Below are 24,477 nucleotides of genomic sequence, written 5' to 3' on the forward strand. Positions count from 1 at the left end.
TTTGCATCGACGTAACCCTTTACGACGAACTCCTTTTCACCTCCATAATCGAGAAAATTCCTTAGTCCACTAGATACTAAGGATAAGTTCGACCGCTGTCATGTGATCCATTCCTGGATCACTATTGTACCCCTTGACCAACTCATGGCAACGCGCACTTCATGTGCAGTACACAGCATAGCATACTGTAGAGCCTACGTCTAAAGCATAGGGGACGACCTTCGTCCTTTCTCTCTCTTCTGCTGTGGTCAGGTCTTGAGTCTTACTCAATACTCACACCTTGTAACACAGCCAAGAACTCCTTCTTTTCTGATCTATTTTGAACTCCTTCAAAATCTTGTCACGGTATGTATTCTTTGAAAGTATCATCTGGCGTCTTCATCTATCTCTATAGATCTTGATGCCCAATATGTAAGCAGCTTTATCCAGGTCTTCCTTTGAAAAACTCCTTTCAAACAACCCTTTATGCTTTCCAGAAATTCTACATCATTTCGGATCAACAATATGTCATTCACATATACTTATCAAAAATGTTGTGGCGCTCCCACTCACTTTATTGTAAATACAAGTTTCTAACAAACTTTGTATAAACCCAAAAACTTTGATCACTCCATCAAAGCGTATATTCTGACTCCGAGATGCTAGCTCTAGTCCATGGAAGGATCGCTGGACCTAGCATACCTTTTAGCATCCTTAGGATCGACAAAACCTTTCTGATTGTATCACATACAACCTTTCCTTACGAAAACTGGTAAGGAGACTTGCTTTGACATCCATCTGCCAGATTTCATAAATGCAGCTAATGCTAACATGATTCCGACGGACTTAAGCATCGCTACGGATGAGAAAATCTCATCGTAGTCAACTCCTTGAACTTGTGAAAATACTCTTTGCCACAAGTCGAGCTTCATAGACGGTAACATTACCGTCCATGTCCGTCTTCTTCTTAAAGATCCATTTATCTCAATGGCTTGCCGATCATCGGGCAAGTTCACCAAAGTCCATGCTTTGTTCTGATACATGGATCCTATCTCGGATTTCATGGCTTCTAACCATTTTTCGGAATATGGGCCCACCATCGCTTCTTCATAGCTCGTAGGTTCAGTATTGTCTAACAACATGATAACTAAGACAGGATCACGTACCACTCTGAAGTAGCACGCATCCTCGTCGTCCTACGAGGTTTGGTAGTGAATTGATCCGAAGTTTCATGATCACTATCATAAGCTTCCACTTCAATTGGTGTAGATGCCACAGGAACAACTTCCTGTGCCCTGCTACACACTAGTTGAAGTGACGGTTCAATAACCTCATCAAGTCTCCACCATCCTCCCACTCAATTCTTTCGAGAGAAACTTTTCCTCGAGAAAGGACCCGTTTCTAGAAGCAATTACTTTTGCTTCCAGATCTGAAATAGGAGGTATACCCAACTGTTTTGGGTATTCTATGAAGATGCATTTATCCGCTTTGGGTTCGAGCTTATCAGCCTGAAACTTTTTCACATAAGCATCGCAGCCCCAAACTTTTAAGAAATGACAACTTAGGTTTCTCTAAACGGTGTCGTCTCAACGAAATTGCGTGGTGCCCCTTTTAAAGTGAATGCGGTTGTCTCTAATGCCTAACCCATAAACGATAGTGGTAATTCGATAAGAGACATCATGGTATGCACCATATCCAATAGGGTGCAGTTATGATGTTCGGACACAGCATCACACTGTGGTGTTCCAGGCGGTATTAATTGTGAAACACTTTCCACAATGTCTTAATTGTGTGCCAAACTCGTAACTCAGATATCTCTATGATCATATCATAGACATTTTATCCTCTTGTCACGACGATCTTCAACTTCACTCTGAAATTACTTGAACCTTTCAATAATTCAGACTTGTGTTTCATCAAGTAAATATTCTCAGCATCTACTCAAATCATCTGTGAAGTAAGAACATATCGATATCCACTGCGTGCCTCAGCACTCATTGGACTGCACACATCAAATGTATTACTTCCAACAAGTTGCTCTCTTGTTCCATCTTACTGAAAACGAGGCCTTTCAGTCATCTTGCCCATGTGGTATGATTTGCATGTCTCAAGTGATTCAAAATCAAGTGAGTCCAAACGATCCATCTGCATGGAGTTTCTTCATGCATATATACCAATAGACATGGTTCGCATGTCTCAACCTTTTTCAAAAACTAGTGAGTCCAAAGATCCATCTACATGGAGCTTCTTCATGCGTTCTATACCAATATGACTCAAATGGCAGTGCCACAAGTATGTGGTACTATCATTACTATTTTATATCTTTTGGCACGAACATGTGTATCACTGCAATCGAGATTCATTTTAGGTGCAAGACCATTGAAGGTATTATTCAAATAAACAGAGTAACCATTACTCTCCTTAAATGAATAACCGTATTGCGATAAACATAATCCAATCATGTTTATGCTCAACGCAAACACCAAATAACAATTATTTAGGTTTAACACCAATCTCGATGGTAGAGGGAGCATGCGATGCTTGATCACATCAACCTTGGAAACACTTCCAACACATATCGTCATCTCACCTTTAGCTAGTCTCTGTTTATTCCGCAGCTTTTATTTCGAGTTACTAACACTTAGCAACCGAACCGGTATCTAATACCCTGGTGCTGCTAGGAGTACTAGTAAAGTACACATATAATGTATATCCAATATACTTCTGTCGACCTTGCCTGCCTTCTCATCTACCAAGTATCTAGGGTAGTTCTGCTTCAGTGACCGTTCCCCTCATTACAGAAGCACTTAGTCTCGGGTTTGGGTTCAACCTTGGGATTCTTCAGTAGAGCAGCAAATGATTTGCTGTTTCATGAAGTATCCCTTTTGTCTTGCCCTTCTTGAAACTAGTGGTTTTACTAACCATCAACAATTGATGCTCCTTCTTGATTTCTACTTTTGCGGTGTCAAACATCGCGAGTTGCTCAAGGATCATCATATCTATCCCTGATATATTATAGTTCATCACGAAGCTCTAATAGCTTGGTGGCAGTGACTATGGAGAACCATCACTATCTCATCTGGAAGATTAACTCCCACTCGATTCAAGTGATTGTAGTACTCAGACAATCTGAGCACATGCTCAACGATTGAGCTTTTCTCCCTCAGTTTGCAGGCTTAAGAAACTTGTCACAGGTCTCATACCTCTTGACGTGGGCACTAGTCTGAAATCCCAATTTCAGTCCTCGGAACATCTCATATGTTCTGCGGCGTTTCAAAACCGTCTTTGGTGCCACAATTCTAAACCGTTAGCATTACGCACTGAACTATCACGTAGTCATCAAAACGTGTATGCCAGATGTTTCGCAACATCTACAGATGACGCTGAGGTTCAGCACACCGAGCGGTGCATTAAGGACATAAGCCTTCTGTGCAGCAATGAGGACAATCCTCAGTTTACGGACCCAGTCCGCATAATTGCTACTATCAACTTTCAACTAAATTTTCTCTAGGAACATATCTTAAACAGTAGAACTAAAGCGTAAGCTATGACATAATCTGCAAAGACCTTTTGACTATGTTCATGATAATTTAGTTCATCTGATTATTTAATGAACTCCCACTCAGATAGACATCCCTCTAGTCATCTAAGTGATACATGATCCGAGTCAAACTAGGCCGTGTCCGATCATCACGTGAGACGGACTAGTCATCATCGGTGAACATCTCAATGTTGATCGCATCTACTATACGACTCATGTTCGACCTTTCGATCTCTTGTGTTCCGAGGCCATGTCTGTACATGCTAGGCTCGTCAAGTCAACCTAAATGTTTCGCATGTGTTCCCCGACCATGTCTGTACATGCTAGGCTCGTCAACACCCGTTGTATTCGAACGTTAGAATCTATCACACCCGATCATCACGTGGTGCTTCGAAACAACGAACCTTCGCAATGGTGCACAGTTAGGGGGAACACGTCTCTTGAAATTTTAGTGAGGGATCATCTTATTTATGCTACCGTCATTCTAAGCAAATAAGATGTACACAGATAAACATCACATGCAAATCATAAAGTGACGTGATATGGCCAATATCATCTTGCGCCTTTGATCTCCATCTTCGAGGCGCGGCATGATCACCTTCGTCACCGGCATGACACCATGATCTCCATCATCGTGTCTTCATGAAGTTGTCTCGCCAACTATTACTTCTACTACTATGGCTAACGTTTAGCAATAAAGTAAAGTAATACTCATCGACATGCAGGTCATACAATAAATCAAGACAACTCCTATGGCTCCTGCCGGTTGTCATACTCATCGACATGCAAGTCGTGATTCCTATTACAAGAACATGATCAATCTCATACATCACATATATCATTCATCACATCCTTTTGGCCATATCACATCACATAGCATACCCTGCAAAAACAAATTAGACGTCCTCTAATTGTTGTTGCATGTTTTACATGGCTGCTATGGGATTCTAGCAAGAACGTTTCTTACCTACGCAAAAGCCACAACGTGATATGCCAATTTCTATTTACCCTTCATAAGGACCCTTTTCATCGAATCCGATCCGACTAAAGTGGGAGAGACAGACACCCGCTAGCCACCTTATGCAACTAGTGCATGTCAGTCGGTGGAACCTGTCTCACGTAAGTGTACGTGTAAGGTCGGTCCGGGCCGCTTCATCCCACGATGCCGCCGAATAAAGATAAGACTAGTAACGGCAAGTAAATTGACAAAATCGACGCCCACAACTACTTTGTGTTCTACTCGTGCATAGAAACTACGCATAAACCTGGCTCTGATACCACTGTAGGGGAACATAGTAGAAATTCAAAATTTTCTACGCATCACCAAGATCAATCTATGGAGTTATCTAGCAACGAGGGGAAGGGGAGTGCATCTACATACCCTTGTAGATCGCGATGCGGAAGCGTTGCAAGAACGCGGATGAAGGAGTCGTACTCGTAGTGATTCAGATCGCGGTTGATTCTGATCTAAGCGCCGAACCACGGCGCCTCCGCGTTCAACACACGTGCAGCCCGGTGACGTCTCCCACGCCTTGATCCAGCAAGGAGAGAGGGAGAGGTTGGGGAAGACTCCGTCCAGCAGCAGCACGACGGCGTGGTGGTGATGGAGGAGCGTGGCAATCCTGTAGGGCTTCGCCAAGCACCGCGGGAGAGGAGGAGGGAGAGGGGTAGGGCTGCGCCAAGAGAGAGATGTTCTCATGTGTATGGCAGCCCCAAAACCCCCACTATATATAGGGGAGGGGGAGGGGCTGCACCCCCATCTAGGGTTTCCCCCCCCCAAGGGGTGTGTCCAGCCCTAGATCCATCTTGGGGGGCGGCCAAGGGGGGAGAGAGGGGGGCGCACCACTAGGTGGGCCTTAGGCCCATCTGAGCCTAGGGTTTCCCCCTTCCCCCCCTTCCTGCGCCCTGGGCCCCTTGTGGGAGGCGCACCAGCCCACCCAGGGGCTGGTCCCTTCCCACAAATGGCCCACGCAGCCCTCTGGGGCCGGTGGCCCCACCTGGTGGACCCCCGGGACCCTCCCGGTGGTCCCGGTACGTTACCGATAGCACCCGAAACTTTTCCGGTGACCAAAACAGGACTTCCCATATATAAATCTTTACCTCCGGACCATTCCGGAACTCCTCGTGACGTCCGGGATCTCATCCGGGACTCCGAACAACATTCGGTAACCACGTATATCTATTCCCTATAACCCTAGCGTCATCGAACCTTAAGTGTGTAGACCCTACGGGTTCGGGAACCATGCAGACATGACCGAGACGTTCTCCGGCCAATAACCAACAGCGGGATCTGGATACCCATGTTGGCTCCCACATGTTCCACGATGATCTCATCGGATGAACCACGATGTCGGGGATTCAATCAATCCCGTATACAATTCCCTTTGTCAATCGGTATACTACTTGCCCGAGATTCGATCGTCGGTATCCCGATACCTTGTTCAATCTCGTTACCGGCAAGTCTCTTTACTCGTTCCGTAACACATCATCCTGTGATCAACTCCTTGTCACATTGTGCACATTATGATGATGTCCTACCGAGTGGGCCCAGAGATACCTCTCCGTTTACACGGAGTGACAAATCCCAGTCTCGATTCGTGCCAACCCAACAGACACTTTCGGAGATACCTGTAGTGCACCTTTATAGCCACCCAGTTACGTTGTGACGTTTGGTACACCCAAAGCATTCCTACGGTATCCGGGAGTTGCACAATCTCATGGTCTAAGGAAATGATACTTGACATTAGAAAAGCTCTTAGCAAACGAACTACACGATCTTGTGCTAGGCTTAGGATTGGGTCTTGTCCATCACATCATTCTCCTAATGATGTGATCCCGTTATCAACGACATCCAATGTCCATGGTCAGGAAACCGTAACCATCTATTGATCAACGAGCTAGTCAACTAGAGGCTTACTAGGGACATGGTGTTGTCTATGTATCCACACATGTATCTGAGTTTCCTATCAATACAATTCTAGCATGGATAATAAACGATTATCATGAACAAGGAAATATAATAATAACCAATTTATTATTGCCTCTAGGGCATATTTCTAACATTTGCATCATCTATTGGAGATGCTATTAGAATCCCACTTGAGATTGACGATGTCTGTCTTGTGCTGCTTCAGCCTTGACGTCTTACGGCTCACCGGAGCTGCTCCAACGACAGAACGATCCATCACAACAGAGCAGTGCCCTGGACGCCGTCTACAGTTTCCTCAGATCTTCCTCCACACCTCCGACAGCCACCTCTGCCTCAACTGCTTCAGCGACCAACCCAATGATGCTGAGGTTGACACGGCTACGGCAAAGAGGTTGTACACTTGTTGCATCACTTATTACTATACATTCACGTCGATCCATTAGGGCTATTTTGGTTCAACGGAAAAACATCGATCCACTGGTTGTTACCATCACTCTAAATTTTTGCATGCTCTCTTTACATAATCTCACCATATTTTTTTCGTATTCATGTCAGATATTGTACACAGTCATGCTGAACATGTAGAGAAAAAGAGAAGAGTTTTGCGCGGCAATACAATGTCATGCAGACATCGCTCCATGATGGGTTCAATGGCAAACCCTCCCCACCCCTCTCCAGATTGTAATCTAGAGGAAGATATCTGTTCTGAGGCGGATTCAGACGCCGCTGACCACTCCTATTTACCCCCCAAGGTGTTTGCTCTACTTTGGCATGATGATGTTAGCCATATCATGCATATGTTGCCTTGCAGTGCCTACTTTTGACATCATATATGTCATCTGCTTAGTTTAGACATGTTCTGTAATGCCACCTGTTTAGTTTCTATATCATATATGAGAATTATGCAGTCTCATGTCTTTTAGCCAGCCATAATATATGTGAAATGTGCAATGCCATCCTGTTTAACCAGGCATCATATATTTGAATGATATCTTGCCCATCCTTTTCTTCATTACATTTCCAATTGCCGACAATGTTTGTACATTAAACTACTCTTCCTGTGAATCAGCCATTTGGGTGGGAGATGGAAAAATCTGGAGTGAAAACAAGGCCTTCAGAGCAGACAGTGCTACCTGTCGAAGCAGATCTCTTGTTGGGTCCCGATAGCTCCTCGGAGATGGATTCAGAGACAGATGACCAGTCCTATTCCCCCACTGAGGTGTATGCTCTAACTTGGCACGGTTATACTGCTCATATCATGCATACGGTGTCTTGCATTGCATCTTTTAGACATCATATACACAATATTCAACACCATGTTCTTAGTTCAGACATCATATCGAATGCCCTCTGTTTAGCATATAAATCACATATGTGAATTAAATGATGCGATCCTGATTACTTAGATAACATTTAGGTGAATTATGTCATGCGATCCTGTTTAGTTATTCATCATATCTTTGAATTATGTTATGCTATGCTATCCAGTTTAGATAGACATCATATATGTGAAATTATGTCATGCTATCCGTTTTAGTTAAACAATATACATGTCAACTATTTCATGCCCTCTTTTTTCCACACTATCTATTGCATCTGTCTCTCATACAATGTCTGTACATTCAACTATGTTTCCTGTTTATCAGCCATTTGAATTGGAGCGGGTGATGCCAGTATCTAGCGGACTAAAAACACGGTCTTCAAATAACACAGTGCTACCTCTTGGTGGAGATAGCACCCCGGTTGTACATGCACAAGAACCAGCCCTACCACACATAACCCAAACTCTCGCAGATTGTACCCCTACTGCGATGGACAGAGAACCAGCTTCACCCAATCTAACCCCAACCCCAGCCGATAGTAACCCAGTTCATGTTGACACAGCACCATCTCCACCATAGAGCTCCCAAACAAGAGTAGTTAGTAAGGCAGCTCCAGTGCCCAAAGGGCCAGTACTATCACGGCGAACCCCAACTCCACCAGTTAGTACGCCTATTCCTGTGGAGGAAGCACAACCAGCTAGTCGTAGTTTAGCATCTATCGCATTTGATGTTGTTAAATCGTATGTGCGTATCTTCCCATCTTGAAAATATTATACTGAAGATGAAGGAAAATGCCAGTTGCAGCTGTTTGTCCAAGAGTTATGTGTAAGTAATGTTATTCATGACAATTACTTTGCTTCGTCCCATACATCCTACCTCCATGATGGTTATAATACATCAAATTTTCCCATTTTTCTCCATAGAGAAGGACCGATTTGGAAACTTAGGATGAGGTAACCTGTGCTAATACCTCTGCTATCTTCAAGATTGCTTGGTGGCAGTATCGGAATTACCTGAAGAAAACGTACTTCACCGGCAAAGAAACTCATCAAATTCCCTTACGTTCTCCTGAGACACATTTACTGGACGATGACTGGGAACGCCTTGTTCTGTACTGGTCCCGAACCAAGAATGTGGTAAGGTCTATGAGCTCATTTTCTATTTTTAAGTATTATATTCTTGCGTCTTACTGTACTCTGTTCATGTAGAACAAGTGCCTAAACCTGAAGAACAACTGTTCTAATTTAAGATTCCATTGCTATCATAGTTCAAAAAAGCGCTAGGCGTTAATTGTGCGTTTTGCCACCGCCTTGCGCTTTACTGACCAAAGCGCATGCTTATGCGCAGTTATGCACAGATTATGCGTAGTTATGCGCAATGCGTTTTGCCAACGCCTAGAGCCTAGGCGCGCTTAAGCGCTCGCTTAGGCGCGCCTTTTTTAACTATGATTGTTTTGCTCTTGTATCACTGTATTTACTCATACAAACTTATTTTTAAATTGAAGGATCCGATCGAAACTCCAATGGCACAGCAGGTATGTTCACGCATGTTTCTTTAACAGGTTTGGTCTTATCAATAGCTCTGTTGATTTCAATTTCAATTGTGTATACATTTGACTTTCATATCATGCACATTACTAGCATCACAACAGAGCCAGTAGTGTTGTTGTACATGTAGACCCGTGGTACCCATCTGAAATCTTGTTGTGCCGTGTAGTTTCCCACGCTTTGTATTCTTTCACTGTTGCTTTGTCTTGAACTGATATGATTTGAACCGTGTCTCTATTTTGATTTGGCAAGACAATGCAGTGACCATAGGACATAGATATATGTTTGTTTGATGCTTTTATTATGTACTAGTACTTGGCAATAGAAGACTTGGTAGTTTAATCCTGTCCACCTTACTAATGAACTGGTTCACCGAAATGAGTTTCATATACTAGTACATGCTAAACTTGTTATGTGTCTGCTTGTTTCTTCTTTTAGAATGCTGACAGAATATTGGGGAAGAGTGCCTCATTAAGCAATCACTACTGGAATTTGCTTATTTGCCGTCTGCCGACTCTTTGCTGTCAGCCAGCGGACGGCAAAGGAAGGATTTGCCATCAGCCACCAGAAAGCGGACGACAAAGACAGGGTTTGCCTTCAGCCGTATCTTTGCCGTCTGCTAGCGGACGGCAAAGAACTTTTGCCGTCTGCTAGTTGACGGCAAAGAGAGTGGGTGGCGGGCTTACAAGGACAACCTAATGGCCAGTGAGAAAGCACACCACGCGGATCGATCACATGGATCGATCACACGGATCGATGACATGGCATGATCTGCTCCACACATGCATCTCCACAACGCAAAACTGATGCGGCCCATCCCACGCCCCCACCACCCACTCTCTCTCTCCCTTATGCTCCTGAGAGCCACCCCCACCACGATCTGTCTCCCTTCTCTCTCGTACGCCTCTGCTCCCCGCCTCTCGTCGCCCCAGCCGGCCGCCGTCCCCGGCTCCCGTCGCCCCCTTCCGGCCACCACCTTGCCCGCCGGCACGGCCCCTTCTCTCTTCTCCCTCGACGCCGCCGTGCCCGGCCCCATCCCCATTTGCCCCCGCCGGCCCCGGCCCCCATCGCCCCCTTTCGGCCACCACCTCGCCCGCCGGCGCAGGCCCCTTCTCTCTTCGCCCCCGACGCCGCCGTGCCCGGCCCCGTCCCCTTTTGCCCCCGCCGGCCCCAGCCCCCATTGCCCCTTCCGGCCACCACCTCGCCCGCCGGTGCCAGCCCCTTCTCTCTTCGCCCTCGACGCCGCCGTGCCTGGCCCGGTCCCCGTTTGCCCCTGCCGGCCCGATACCTCGACGCCGCACCACCTCCCACCTCGAGCACCGACGGCCTGCGGCAGCTCTGCCCGCAACCAAGGGTGCTGGGTGCTGGCCCTCATCGAAGGGAGGGGTCGCAACCGGATCCAGCGCCCGGATGAGCATGGTGAGCTCCGGCGCAGCCGCGGGCGGATTGGAGCTCCTCGTTAAATCAAATCTCTTGTAATTTGTTCGTGTATACTGTAGTGTTTGTGGGTAATGTATTGTGAAATTCATTCGTCGATTCTTGGAGCAAGTGTTGATGGTACTTTAGTGTTTATCGTCGTCCGTTCATTCCTCTCGTCGGTTTGTATTGTTGGAGTACTGCTCGCCGGGCACCGGACACGCCAAACGCAGGACGCCGGACAGGCTGCTCACCGAACGTTTTTTTTTTAATATTTACTAAGTTCTTTGCCGTCCGTGATTTTACGAGGCTGACGGCAAAGATTGCGTTTGGCAGACGGCAAAGGGAGGGCATCTTTGCCGTCAGCCGCTGATAGCAAAGGCCCCTTTGCCGTCCGCTTCAAAAAGCAGACGATAAAGAAGCTCTTTACCGTAGCCTACTTTTCCGGAGCCTTTTGCCGTCGGCGGCAGACGGCAAAGGCCTTTGCCGTCCGCCATCCTTGCCTTTGCCGTCTGCCGTGGCAGACGGCAAAGTAGCTGATACCTGTAGTGAATGGTAAAGTAATGCAGATAAGGTTCAGGATAGTGACACATCCTTGTTGGTCTCCAACAAAGCTGATAAAACAGCTAAGGAAGACTATCTTGAAGACAGCGAGACAACCCCAAAGTCCTGTCTTGGTTTAGTGTTCGAGTTACTGGCCACTACCGCTTGCACAAGCTATTCAAACTCACTGTCTGAATCAGTTCGGTTTCTTGAGTCTCAACTACAAGCTGAAAGACATCGATCAGCTGTGCTGCGACAAGAAGCGGAAGGACTGCGGAAGTCCCTGGAGCATTCAGATGCATACTTTCTGGTGCAACAGCAAGCGTTGGAGGATTTTAGCGCCAAACAGGACAAAGCTAATCAGCTTGCTAACCTTATTGCCAGCATGGTGGATACCCAGGATAACGTTTCTTGAGCTCTTCTGAAGTTGTTTCAGTTATGCTCTTGTTTTGCTGCCGCGTTTATTTGCACTGGTGGCCGATTTTGACGGCTAGTGTATGTAATGTGCTGTTTTGTTCCCTATATTTGCACTGGTGGCGAACTTTGATGCCCAGTGGATGTAATATGTGTAATAGCGGTAATAGGCTAGCGTTAATTGCTTGCTTATTTATTTCCTTATTGTCTTGTTTAGTTGTTTGCTTGTAGTCACTGCAGTTCTTTTTCTGTTTTTTCTAGTGGCCACAATAGCCTATTTTTGGTAACTAGGCCAAAATAATCATGGCAACACACGGACTGTTGTAACCATGGGCCTCCTGCAGGCCGTATGATCCATGGGCCTTCGTCCGGCCGTAGGATCCATCGGCCTTCTATACGGGCCTTAGGGTCCATGGGCCTTCTACGGGCCGTAGGGTCCATGGGCCTTCTACGGGCCGTACGATCCATGGGCCTTCTACGGGCCATACTATCCATGGGCCTCATACGGGCCGTAGGATCCATGGGCCTTCTACGGGGCATATCATCATTTCACCAATCATGGGTCGTACTATTCGTGGACCATAACGGGCCGTTAATAGGCCGTATTTGATAACTCTATGAAAACAGCCCAACGGGTTTTTTTGACATGAAAACGGCCCAACGTATTAACGGTCCGCAAACGGGCCGACTGTAACGACGGGCTGAATTTGGCCCACAAGTAGAAAATGACAGTAACGGGCCGTATGTAACCGAATTCTGCAAATGAGCCCAAGAATCAATGGGCCCTGAGAAGGCCGAAAGATAACTTGGGCTGGAAACGGCCCAATGGAATAACGGGCCGTTAATGGGTATAAAGTGATACACTGTTCATTACGGGCCAGTTTCACCACGGGCCGTTAATGGGCCAAGAGTTACAAAGGTCCTCATATGGGCCGAAAGAAGTCATGGGCCACACATGGGCCGGAAGTTAAAATGGGCTGAATCATATTGGACGGCCCAGATGACGCTACTGGGCCTAATTCGGATAGGGCGTAACGGGCCCTGGGTTAGCGGGCTGTAAATGGGCTATATGCGAACAGGTCGTTAACAGGCTTTCCGTGGGCCGGCCCGCCACCTTTTGACCAAGTCAAACGGGCCGGCCTTTTCACAGGAATGGGCCTCTGTTGGGCCGTGCCACGTGTCGCTGTATCATAGGCGCCTTCGGTCCAATGAGCGGATGACATCTGTCCCAACGGTGAGCCGACAAGGGTTTCATCCAGCCAATGATGATTTTACACGTGGAAAATCCCCATTGGTCGGGGCTGTTAACGGGTTGTCGGATCCAAAACCCGACCTGATAGCTTAACGGCGTTCCGTTACGGTGGATGCCACGTGTCGGTCACCCTTGACGAAAGCACTTCTGTGACGCGCGATTTATCATCATGGAAGTGGACACTTCCGTGATAATAATTTTGGTAAAGAAAAAACCATTGGCTTATCAAATTCTCTATCGAGCCGTGAAAAAGATTCAACAAAAGACAGAAACAAATCCACTGTCATGGAACACTTTTACGACAGCACAGGTATGACTATCTTGATTCTGTCATAAAATCGTCATGGATGTACATGCATGACAAAAAACGTGACCTACTGTGACAAACACGTATCATCACGGAAGTGTATTTTTTTTGTAGTGATACATGAAATAATAGAGCATAGATCAAATTTCCTTTTGTGTAATTTTTGCCACGAATTTAGGAGCTCGAATATCGAGGCTCACAAGCTCACGAAGCATGCTTTATCTCTTCCGGCTGGCCGACATGTTTGGTTGGGACAGCCGGACGGACTCTCTTTCGTCCATGTAAATATTGTGACGTCGTAATAAAAGCTTCGGAGTTTGCCTAAAAAAAATCAACGTGCGTCGGCCCCTGAATTCAGATATGCTTCCCGTTGTTCCTTTTTTGGGATTGAATGGTTCATATTCAGTATTTCCGTTTAAGGTAAATAATATGTACTCCCTCTGTAAACTAATATAAGAGCGTTTAGATCACTACTTTAGTATTCTAAACGCTCTTATATTAGTTTACGGACAGAGTATACATTATTTTATACATGGATTTTAGTTTAGATGTACTTTATGTGTTCATATATAATACACTATTATTCTAATGTTTATATTGCAGGCCCCTGGGTTTTAGTTTCATGCTGAGCCCCGAAATCTCAGCACTGGCTCTGGGCGGTCATTGCCGATCCAACGGCAGCGAGTAAAAGTGAACAATACCAACAAAAAAATATCCATGTATTTGGTGGATATGCGGTCCCTTCGGAAAGATACAATTTTTCTTTTTCTTTAATGGTGAAAAAAAGACCCTAATAAGTGTCACGCGTGTGGCACAAACACATGACAACTATGAACATTTTTTATGACAAATTTAGTGACGCAAGGGTGACAACTTTTTTATGTCAAGTTCCACTTTTTTGGTTAATTTTATTCTTTTCAAATGGCAACTTTAGTTGTAAAAAAGTCAGGGCGAAGTGCTTCGCGGCACCACACATGTGGCAATTATCATTTGAGAAAAAGAAAACAGTTTGGTACCTCTAGAGATTGGTTGGCGGACGGCCGGCTCGGTAGACACGACATACTCCGGTGCACGTACGTACGAATCACCTGGAAATGCTCGACGGTAGGTACGAGTTGTTGTATATAGTAGTATGTACTCTCTGCTGGTGCGTCCGATCGAGGCAAGAGCATGTGATGGGCGCAAAGCACGACGGGCGTTTCACCGATGAAGCAGCAGAGCAGAGCACGTCGTAGCGCTCTGCCCGGGTCGGTGCGTGGCGATGCTATGCAGGTGTACCAACGCGTTGGGGCTCGGGTCGTCGTCTGGAGGCGAGCGAAGGAGGAGCGGGACGCCGCTTCCACTTGAGAATATACATCGTGTCACCAACTCGCACGTACGGATCGCTGACGGCCGTGCTCCCACCACGACTGACCCGTGAGGTGAACAGCTAGCAGGGCAGCTGCATGCGTGCGTGGTTTCGCTTCCCGGCGTCGCACTTCATTCAATAGGCCGGCGAGCCAGCGAGCGACGGCTGTTGCTCCAGTTCATTCCGTCCACACCGGCGGTCCGGTGGGAGTGTGTGTGACCACCGCCGCACCGCCTACTCCCTTGACCCCAAATCAATACGGCCCGCACGGCGCACGCACGCACGCCGTGCTTTCGTCTGTGCGACAACGGTGGAGCAGCTGCCGTCCGGAAGAAGAAACGCACACATCGACGGACGACGCAAAGGAAGAAATCGGCGCTAGCTATCACGCTCACACGTAACCGGAGGAGCACCAAGAGAGACACCAAAACGAGATACATTTATCATGTCATGTCTCCACAGTCCACATTTCTATACACCAAAACGAAAATCAAACAAGCTCTTGCAAAAAATTCGACCGAACAAGCAGCCGAATCGGTCAAAAGTTCATCGAAACGTCTCCCTTTTTTTAGAGAGACCTTGTTCGTCAATCCAAACCAGTTTCTTTCTACACCCAACCCCGTTGCTTCCTTCTTTCTTCTTCCCATCCAGTCAGCAGAGCCGCCTACATACTCCTACCGGTCAAACAATCAACCCAATCAGCAAGTCAAAATGGACGCACGGAGGCCGGACTAATTAGACGTCGGCGCACCGGCGCGGCGCGAAGCCGAGCCGGTTGTGCTCCAGGTCGTACAAGACGTGGAAATTCTGCTGCTGGTAGTTGCCGATGATGGACATGCCGGAGCGCGGCGTGCCCAGGACGGCCAGGCACATCACCCCCTCCGGCTCCAGCCGGATGAAGTAGTTCTCCGCCGGGAACTCCCACGCCGCGCCGTCCGCGAACACCAGCGACAGCTCCGGCACCTCCACCCTCTCCGCCCCCGACACGTTGTAGCACGGGCTCAGCACCGGGAACCCGGCGATGAGCGGGTAGGACGGGCTCATGCGGTCGATGAACGCCTGCCGGATCGCCCGGTACGCCGGCTCCGGGAAGTAGCTCAGCGTCGTGCCGGAGTCGATGATGGTGCCGCCGGCGGCCAGCGTGCCCGACGGGATGTCAACCGCCTCCCCGCCCACGAGGACGGACCTGAGCTGCACGTAGTAGAAGGTGTCCGCCGCGTCGGCCGCGGCCGGGGCGAAGGCCGTGTAGTTGAGCCGCGGGTGCGCGAGCAGCGCGTCGTCGTGGCCGAAGACGATCTTGCTCCCGGCGGCGCTGCCGTGCTCCACGAGGCAGTAGGAGAAGGCGTGCCCGCCGTAGACGCCGCGCAGCTGCGACGCGAACGAGAGCGGGCCGCGGCCGAGCCCCAGCAGCCCCGCGGCGCCGTGGAAGAGGCCGCGGTTCCGGTGGCCGCACCCGAACGCCACGCCGTCCACGCGCCGGGTCGACCCGGCGGCGCCCGTGAGGTTCACGGTGAAGGCCTCCAGCGCCAGGTCCCCCGTGGTGTTGGACTGGTCGCCGTACCAGTAGTAATACGGGCAGGGGTCGCTCCGCGGCCTGCGGCACGTCCTCCCGGGCGGCGCCGCCGGAGACTCTGGCGGCGGGGAGACGAGGCCGCAGCGCGCGTCGCCGCAGGTGACGTTGCGGTAGGAGGCGGAGGCGGCGGGGTCGAAGACGGGGCCGGTCTGGTGGAAGCAGTCGAGGCAGGGCGCGCACTGCAGCCAGTTGAGGTCGCTGCCGGTGTCCATGATCATGCGGAACCGGCGCGGCGGCGTGCCAACGTACACGTCCACCAGGTACTCCCCGGAGCCCACCGCCACGCCTGACCCCACCGTGGCCACCACCCGCTCCGACAGCGCCCGGCGCGGCCGCGAGCCCTTCCTGGACAGCGCGGCCCTCCTGCCGTGCATGGTGCCGATGCGGGCGGCGTCTTTCTTGGCCGAGTCGAGGACGAAGGAGCCTTTCCCCGTCGCGCCCTCCGCGGCGGAGCGGTGTGTCATGTGGAGCTTGAGGGAGGGTGCCCGGCGCGCGAGCTCCTCCTCCTCGGCCACGAGCCTGCCGTCGCAGCCGGCGTCGGCGACGGCCGTGTTGTACGGCGGGAACTCGATGCCATACAGTGGTCCGGCCGAGGCCGTCGAGTTGGTGCCAGCGCTGCAGGAGAAGGAGGAGAGCGCGAGGAGCAAGACGGCCAGCAGCAGAGAGCACACGGGCAGGTGCTTGAGCTTCGCCATGGCTGTGAGGGAGAGGGAGGACGCGTCGGCGGTTTGGGGGGAGGTGAGCAGAGCTACGGCAGCCGAGGCGGACGGGACAGGGTAAGGGGGTGGGGGTTGGAATGGTAGTAGTAGGAAAGACTTGCACGCGTGACTTGTGACCTGGCTCGGCAAAGAAAACTCACCAAAAGAAGGACCTCTGACCTGGCAAATATTCCTTAAGTAGTGTATAATTTCGTGGAAGCGCCAAGCAAAAGCAGGGATGGATCGAGTCAAACTGCATTTTTTTAGAAAGAGACAAGTCGAAGCGAACCTAGGAGTAGTAGCGATCGTACGTCTATATCTATCAACGTAGGCTGGCTGGAGGAATATATTCATTCCTGTTGAGACCGACACGGCATGCGGTCTACGTACGCAATTTCCCTCTCAGAATTCAGGTTCAGCGGCATGCATGCGCGCCGTTTTATATTAATTTGGTCTATTTGATCGGGACCGAAGACCGAACTGTAAAAAGCGAAGACCGAATAGTGAAAAACCGAAAAGACCAAAATTATTTCGGTCTTTAATTCTGAAAGACCGAATTATTGAAAGACCAAAAAGACCGAACCGAACAAACCGAAAAGACCGAATGCCCGGGGCTAGGCACGTCCCTCCCGGGGACGGCTGGCGCTGGACCAACGAGCAGTCGCTTGAGACTTTTTCCCCTGTCGAGTCCCCTGCTGCCGTCCGATATATGCATCCAACGGACAGTGACTCTTTTTCCTTCGGTCGTGGCGTGCCCGTCGACTTCGAGCGGCGGCCAGTAGCACTGCAAGGGCCGCACCGGTCGATCAGCTAAATTCGTACGTTATGGCAGTACTATTTTCTACAAACACGCAACACGTGCATTGCCCGGTTTTTCTTCGTCTGGCATTTCAATCTGTTATAGTTACCTCGCAAAAACAATTTGTTATAGTTTTCTTTTGCTTTGAATAACTATATTTTTATTACTCAATCATACCTTCTTTTTCAACTAAAAAGGCCGTAGCTTGCAGGCTAAGAAAGCTTTCCACGTGCGACCAAGCAAGCGTTGACGAGGATGCAACCGCACTACTATACTGGAGTACTCCTACTGCTATTTCGTAGACCGACATTATACAAGTCAGGGATAGAGTATGTTTTTTTTTCGCGGGCCAGAAGTCAAGTACTACAATTAATTAGAGGCATCTCTTGTGGAACAAGATAGGCCGCGACGTAATAATATAAGCTAAGCATGTCTACCATAAATGCTTTCTCCTGTGGATTGTTTTTTTTTCATTCTTTTGTTTTGAGGTTCATAATGGATTTTTTTGTGAAGCAATCCATTGACAGTGCTTGGCAGAAGTAAAACTCACCAGTCCTCCTGGGCACCAACTGGTTCCGGCGTGCCTCATGTCTGCTCTTACCGCGTGATATCTCCATTAGTCTTGCTCCTGGGCGTGTAATAAGTAGAGTGCACGCTCCATAAGAGCCGTTTTGTCCGTATGTTTCTGCGCTTACTTGGATTTCATATCAATGGGGAATAGAAAGACATTTGGGGATATGGGGAATTGGTGCGAAAATGTCCCTTATTTCATTGTTTGAACAAATAACACCCTAAATATGACTTCAGTTTTTTTTCTTTATTCCTAAAATGTTACGGGCCTTGAGTCATCATGTGACTATCACGTGCGATTTGCACGAGAAAATGGGTTACCGCCCTTGAAAACTTACCTCGTCGCCAAGATCCTTCCCGGTGTGAACTAATTGTGTTTTTGACTGCTCAATAGGTCCCAGTTGAGTGACTAGCTAGAGGTGCGGACAACCTTGTAATTTCCCATAGGTGATATGTAATGTAGAAAAGTTCATTTTGTATAGATAAATAAAATTATATATATATCAATGTTTTCGTTCGTGACCCATTAGGATGGGACGCCACTAGTGACTGCCCCGCCATGTTTGAAGTTTTGCACTCCATGCGGACGGGTGCATCGGGGGCATTTCCTATTCGGCACCTTCAACATCCGTTAACGTTCATTTCATTAACTTCTTTTTTAGACAATCTCGTGAAGCATTATTAATTCATCACAATGTTTACAGGGATGAAAACAAGGTCATCGGCCTGACCTAACCAAACATGGCGGCCTGGCCCTAAATTTAAAGCACACTTCTCTAGATTGTGAGCCTCAAAATTTGAGCTCCTAAATTCGTGAACTATTTACATGTAGTGAAGAAACTGACACCCACTCCGATTTCACGAATGATTGCACCATAGTTCGACCAGTTTCCCTCCTTGACTTCATCTACTACGTTATTGCAATCTGAGGTAACTTGGACCTGATGGTTGTAAAGATCTGTAGAGAGAGCCAGACCCTCTCTAACTGCCATGGCTTCCAACGTAGCTGGATCCCCAATGGCAGGGTAGACAATTGTGGAAGCCCCTTCGAACGGGCCATCTAAGAGTGCAACGGGGAGAGACCTCTTCCCTGTTTTGGGAAGCTTCCTATTCGTTTTTTTCCTTTCAATTTTCGTCTTTCCTGGACAGGTCTTATTTGGTTTTTTCTTCCTTTTCTATTGCTTCTCTTTTTTCTTTTTCTTTTTTTATTCTGTATTTTTCATTATTTGGTTTTTGAAAAATTGAAGAATTTTTTTCCAAGTTCATGATTTTGTTTTTAAAAATAATGATTTTTTAAAAAGTCGATGAACTATTTTCCAAAACAAGAGTACTTTTTAAAAAATTTGATCTATTTTGCAAATTTCTTACTTTTTAAAAAACCAATATTTTTTTCAAAATCAGTGATTTGTTTTTTCAAAAATGATGAACTTTCTTTAAATCTTTGAATTCATGATATTTTTCAATGCGTGAACTTTTTTGAATTCACGAATTTGTTTTTAAATTTTTTGTGATATTTTGGATTTTATGTTCTTTTCATAAATTGAACGGTTTCACCAGTCAACTGGGCAACCGTCATATGATGGGTCATCAGTCGCTGTTATTTGGGCAAATGAGCAATGATTCGTGCATATAAATGTAGATGGAATTGTTTTTTTTCAAGGGAGCGAGCAATCGTTTGGCATTTTTTCGGGCGAGGGAGCATGCTGGTGGGCCGGCCCATGCGATCAACCGTGCGAGCGCCAGCCTTTTAACTCGCGCAAAGAGCCCCAATTCGGGGCTCCTTGACCGGGTGTGAGCCTGCTTTTAAGTCGGTAATTTGACTAATCAAATATGTTTCATATTTGACAAAATGCACTTTTAGTGACATACGACGCATATTTGATTTGTTAAATTATTGACATAGAATCCACACACGTCATATGCACCCATCCGGATGCGTTAACCAAAGAAAAAAAATATCCATGTAAGACAACTCTCCAAATAATAAGTCCCAGGATAATCCGGTCTCTCCAGGCTTACGTCGGAGCTCAGCCGTCATATCAGATGTTAACAAGCTTTGTTTTTGAGTTGAATGGGCTCGGCCAGACAGCCACAGCAGTTTGGGCCCCCATTGCTCTCTGTCTCTCCACAAGGGCCGTGCCCCTCGCACCCTGATCCAGCCCGTCGGACGGCGGCGGGTGGCGTGCCGTGCCGGGTCATGGTCGCTTTCGCCAGCTGCCAACAAACCAGTGGCCGCGGTCAGGTTCATGCGTAGCCGGCGCGTACACGGCCCTATAATAAATCCCTTCCGTGCGCGCCTTGACCCTCTGCTCGAGCTCGACCGTCGGCATGATCAACGCGCCCGGTCACGCCGCATCTTTTTTCTTTTCTTTTTCTGTTCGCTACGCGCTTTCGGGATAATCGATCTGATCGGTGATGCGGCAGCGATACGATATTCGAATGCGATCGGTACCGTATCAGTAGAGGCTGTTGCGATTCCCTGCCTGCTGCATACTAGGGGAACCGCCCTCGCTACACGATGCAAATGGATTCCCCTCTTCTTCTCTTTTTTTTTTTTTTTGCCTGCTTTTACACCCACTGCCGCGTCGTGCAAACTGATCCTTGGGGATTTTTCGAAAGAAAATCCTTTTGCGACGTGAAAACTGTTTTGGAAGAAAATTTCCACTCAATCAAACCTCTTGCTGTTTTTTTTGAGTTGATCCCATCAAACCTCTTGCTACATCCAAATGCATGCAAAACGATCTTATATTATGGGACGGAGGAAGTAGCTTCTAACCCTATATGATTGAAGAGCACGTGTCAATCGAATCATGTGATTTTCCTATTAATGTGTGCGAGTCAAAGAAACCCAAATTTTGCCTAGTCTTCCGAAAAGAAAGAAAAATCACCGGGGTTAGTTTCCCAAGGCTCAACTTAAATGTAATATAACTCGGTGGCATGACTGAAAAATGCCTATGGAAAACTAGACTTATGCCGGTATCTTCATTTGAAATACAAGGCGTATTTTGATTCACTAGGATAGGACTTTGAAAACTAATAACTCTGTCAATAGGACATGACATTTTAGCCTTGACAAGATCTTAAAGATGCAACCACTCATTTGTGTTAAGTATACAAATACTTCTACAAAAAAAATCAAGGCAATTGTTGCGAATAAGGTCAAACGCCAAATATTAGGTAGCACAAAACCATAAAAAAACACCGTTGCAGAAACTGAAGAATGATCCAAATCCTTTGGACGCCGAAGTTTTCTTCCTCCTGCATCCACCGGTGATGCGTCGTGAGCAACTCGTTTCGTGTCTAGGCGTTTGTCTTAGTGGCAAACTTGTTTAATCCAAGAGCTTGTAGAAGTAGTTGTAGAGAAGTCATCTGTGTGTATCATAAGACGCTGACTACCGCAACCAATTAGCAAAATGCCGCACCAGAGAAGAAACAACTAGGATGATCTGTAGAACACCCAATTTTGGCCAGACAGAGTGGGAGAACACAAGACACCAATAAACGCGACTTGCGTAGCAAATCGCCTCCCCAGGGAAGAAACAACATAGCTCCGGCCAAACGGAGCCGGGGAACACAAACATGATGCCCTCTCCGACGAGACCGAAATTGGTCAACCTTTCGTCGGTCAGAACTGGAGACAAAGGATAGCGCTGTCAGACAAACCTGGAAACAAAAAACTGCCAGCTCGAAGAACTAGGTCTGAGGACAACCCATCTTCCACACACCTCCCGACGATACAAGTAAGCATCGCCGGAACTAGGACGAGGCAAAAATATTTTATTTCACGCCAAGAGGGAGAAACTACAGCTCCCACTGGTAGATCGGGGCCTCTCAGCACACCCCCACCGGCATATGAGGAGGAGGTTGATGATCTATCGGCGGAGGCGAACCCTAGACCGCCTTTGGACAAAGACTGCATCCTGTATCTAATAGAAATAACTAAAATGGTATTCATAGTGAATGTTTGACCGAAGTCGTCTCCAAAACATCATGCTTAATTTCTTGATAGAAACGGATTATTTCTTAGGGGGAGAGTATGATTGTTCATTCATATATATTAACAGAGCAACAATGGGGCAAAGGCATGTCCCAGCAAATCGAACTGCGAACAAAATAAAAACAAAAACTTTTATATTGTCCAAAATGTTCAGATAAATTTATATCATTGCGGTGCAGCGCGGTACATACGTGTGCGCATTGTTTAATTGGGGCGTGACTTGCGTCGCATGTGAGATGTGACCTTTTTTTTAGAACATGTGAGATGTGACCTGGTCGGTTGCAATCTTTGACCAGATTAAACAAAGAAGCAAACTCTTCTTCACGTCTCAGATTATTGAAAAGCATTACATGGGAGAACACTATCAGAATCGATTATCCGCTGGCTAGTAATACGGACTTGTTCAAGCAATCATGTCACCGGCAATTGTTGGCACTCAACGTAATATACAGCGACTGTTAATCGGTGATGAAACATCAAACGCCACGTGTAGTCGCCGTCGACAAGGAGGCACATCCAAGACAAATATAACTAATAATTCGAGAGAAAGCTAATTTTCAATTTTAGTGGCAGTATCTAACATTTTGTGAGGAGAAATATCACAAAACCGCCGGTTAGAACAGGAAAAAAAAACCATCACCTTGAAACTGCTTCACAAAAATCTACCATATTGCGCCTAATTTTCAGACGCGGCTCGTCTGACGTACGGCCCACACACTGACGTGTGGGCCCGGACCCACCCGTCAACGGCCCAACGGCAGGGGGCCGTACGTCAGGGGATCCGGCTCCCTAATTTTCTCACAAAAAATTGACCGCTCACTTGGTTAAAACCGAGCGCACAATTATGGGAGATTGAGCCTGCATGTAAGTGCTGATGTGGCACCAATACTTAGACCGCTATGTAAACCATTAAGATGGGCTCTGGGGCCACCCGTCAGGTTCTTCATCTCTTCATTCTCCGGGATCACAAAAAACACCCAACCTCACCTCCTTTATAGAGGAGGAGATGCAAATCCTTCAATAATTTCGAACCTGCGGAGGGAGCGAGTCAATGGAAATTTCACGTCTCCTTCCCCACTCGCTCCGGCCTTGGTGCCGCTGGCCCGTCCCTGCCGCACATGGCTGCCATCTCTGCTCCACCACCCCCTATCGCTCTCCCCACCGCTGTCGAACAACGGGAACATATCTGGTGCACCAAGGCAATTGGTGCTACCAGTGCACCGGACCACGTTGCACATTTAAAAATGTTTTAAAAAATATGAAAAAAAATTAATGTATCGATACAACATCAATCTATCTTGTTACAAAAATTCAAATCAAAAATCAAAACAATGGTCAAGATACAAAATTGACAAATTTGACGTCAATGTGCTAATGGGCCAAAACTGAAGCCCAACTTGTGTTATGTATTATTCAGTGTCAAATTTATTATTTTTGTATCTCGAGCAATGTTTCGAATATTGATCTAAATTTTTGTGACAACATACATTCATGTTGTGTCAATGCACTAATTTTTTCCGGATTTTTTCGAACATTTTTGAATGTGCAACTGACGACCGGTGCACCGGTAGCACTAATTGCCTGGGTGCACCAGATACATCCCGTCGAACAACTGTCCACGTCCTTGCCCTTGCTCCCGCCCAGCCCGTCGGCCACGCGCTCAGCTCGGCCATCAATGCGCTGATATGCCCTCTCGCAGCTCTTGCCACCAGGCCGCGCTCACTCGCAGTCACTCGTGGCCACCCCTGCTCTGCCCGGCCACCACAGGTGGAGCTCGGGAACCACCACACTGACGCGAAAAGATAGGAGAAATGGAGATATTTGAAGGAAATAAATAATATTTTTTTACACGTAGAAATAAGTAAATTTGACCCAATGACACGTCAAGCCCACATGTCTTACTATGTAGTATATTGGGAGTAGTTTTATTGGGAGTTGCAAAACCAACACCGGAACTCCTTTGCGGATGATAATTCACGGGATGATTGGTGAACGACAGTTGATCCAATGGTTCTCCTGTACACAGGAGACACGATGAAAGGCTCCGGCGACACGTCGTCCACAAATCGTCTATACATTGTCGTCCGTACACTAGTAGAAAAAAGAGTTTTCGTTCGGGCCTGACCAGCTCATTAGTCCCGGTTCTGCTACGAACCGGGTCAATGAAGGCATTTGTCCCGGTTCGAGAGCCCAGGGGGCCGGCCGAGGCCTCGTGGGCATTGGTCCCGGTTCGTCTGGGCCC

At 47.5% G+C, this 24,477-nt stretch overlaps 1 protein-coding gene across 1 annotated transcript; it reads right to left on the reverse strand.

Annotated features, from left to right (window-relative positions):
* Window positions 1-15,020: 15,020 nt before the first annotated feature.
* Window positions 15,021-17,028, reverse strand: LOC109746105 (aspartic proteinase nepenthesin-2). The gene has a single exon (XM_020305222.4). The coding sequence runs from the start codon at window positions 16,864-16,866 to the stop codon at window positions 15,334-15,336; it is 1,533 nt and encodes a 510-aa protein (XP_020160811.1). The 5' UTR covers window positions 16,867-17,028; the 3' UTR covers window positions 15,021-15,333.
* Between the last annotated feature and the right edge of the window lie 7,449 nt (window positions 17,029-24,477).

Source organism: Aegilops tauschii, chromosome 7 (assembly GCF_002575655.3).
Source record: "Aegilops tauschii subsp. strangulata cultivar AL8/78 chromosome 7, Aet v6.0, whole genome shotgun sequence".
Lineage (NCBI taxonomy): Eukaryota > Viridiplantae > Streptophyta > Magnoliopsida > Poales > Poaceae > Aegilops > Aegilops tauschii.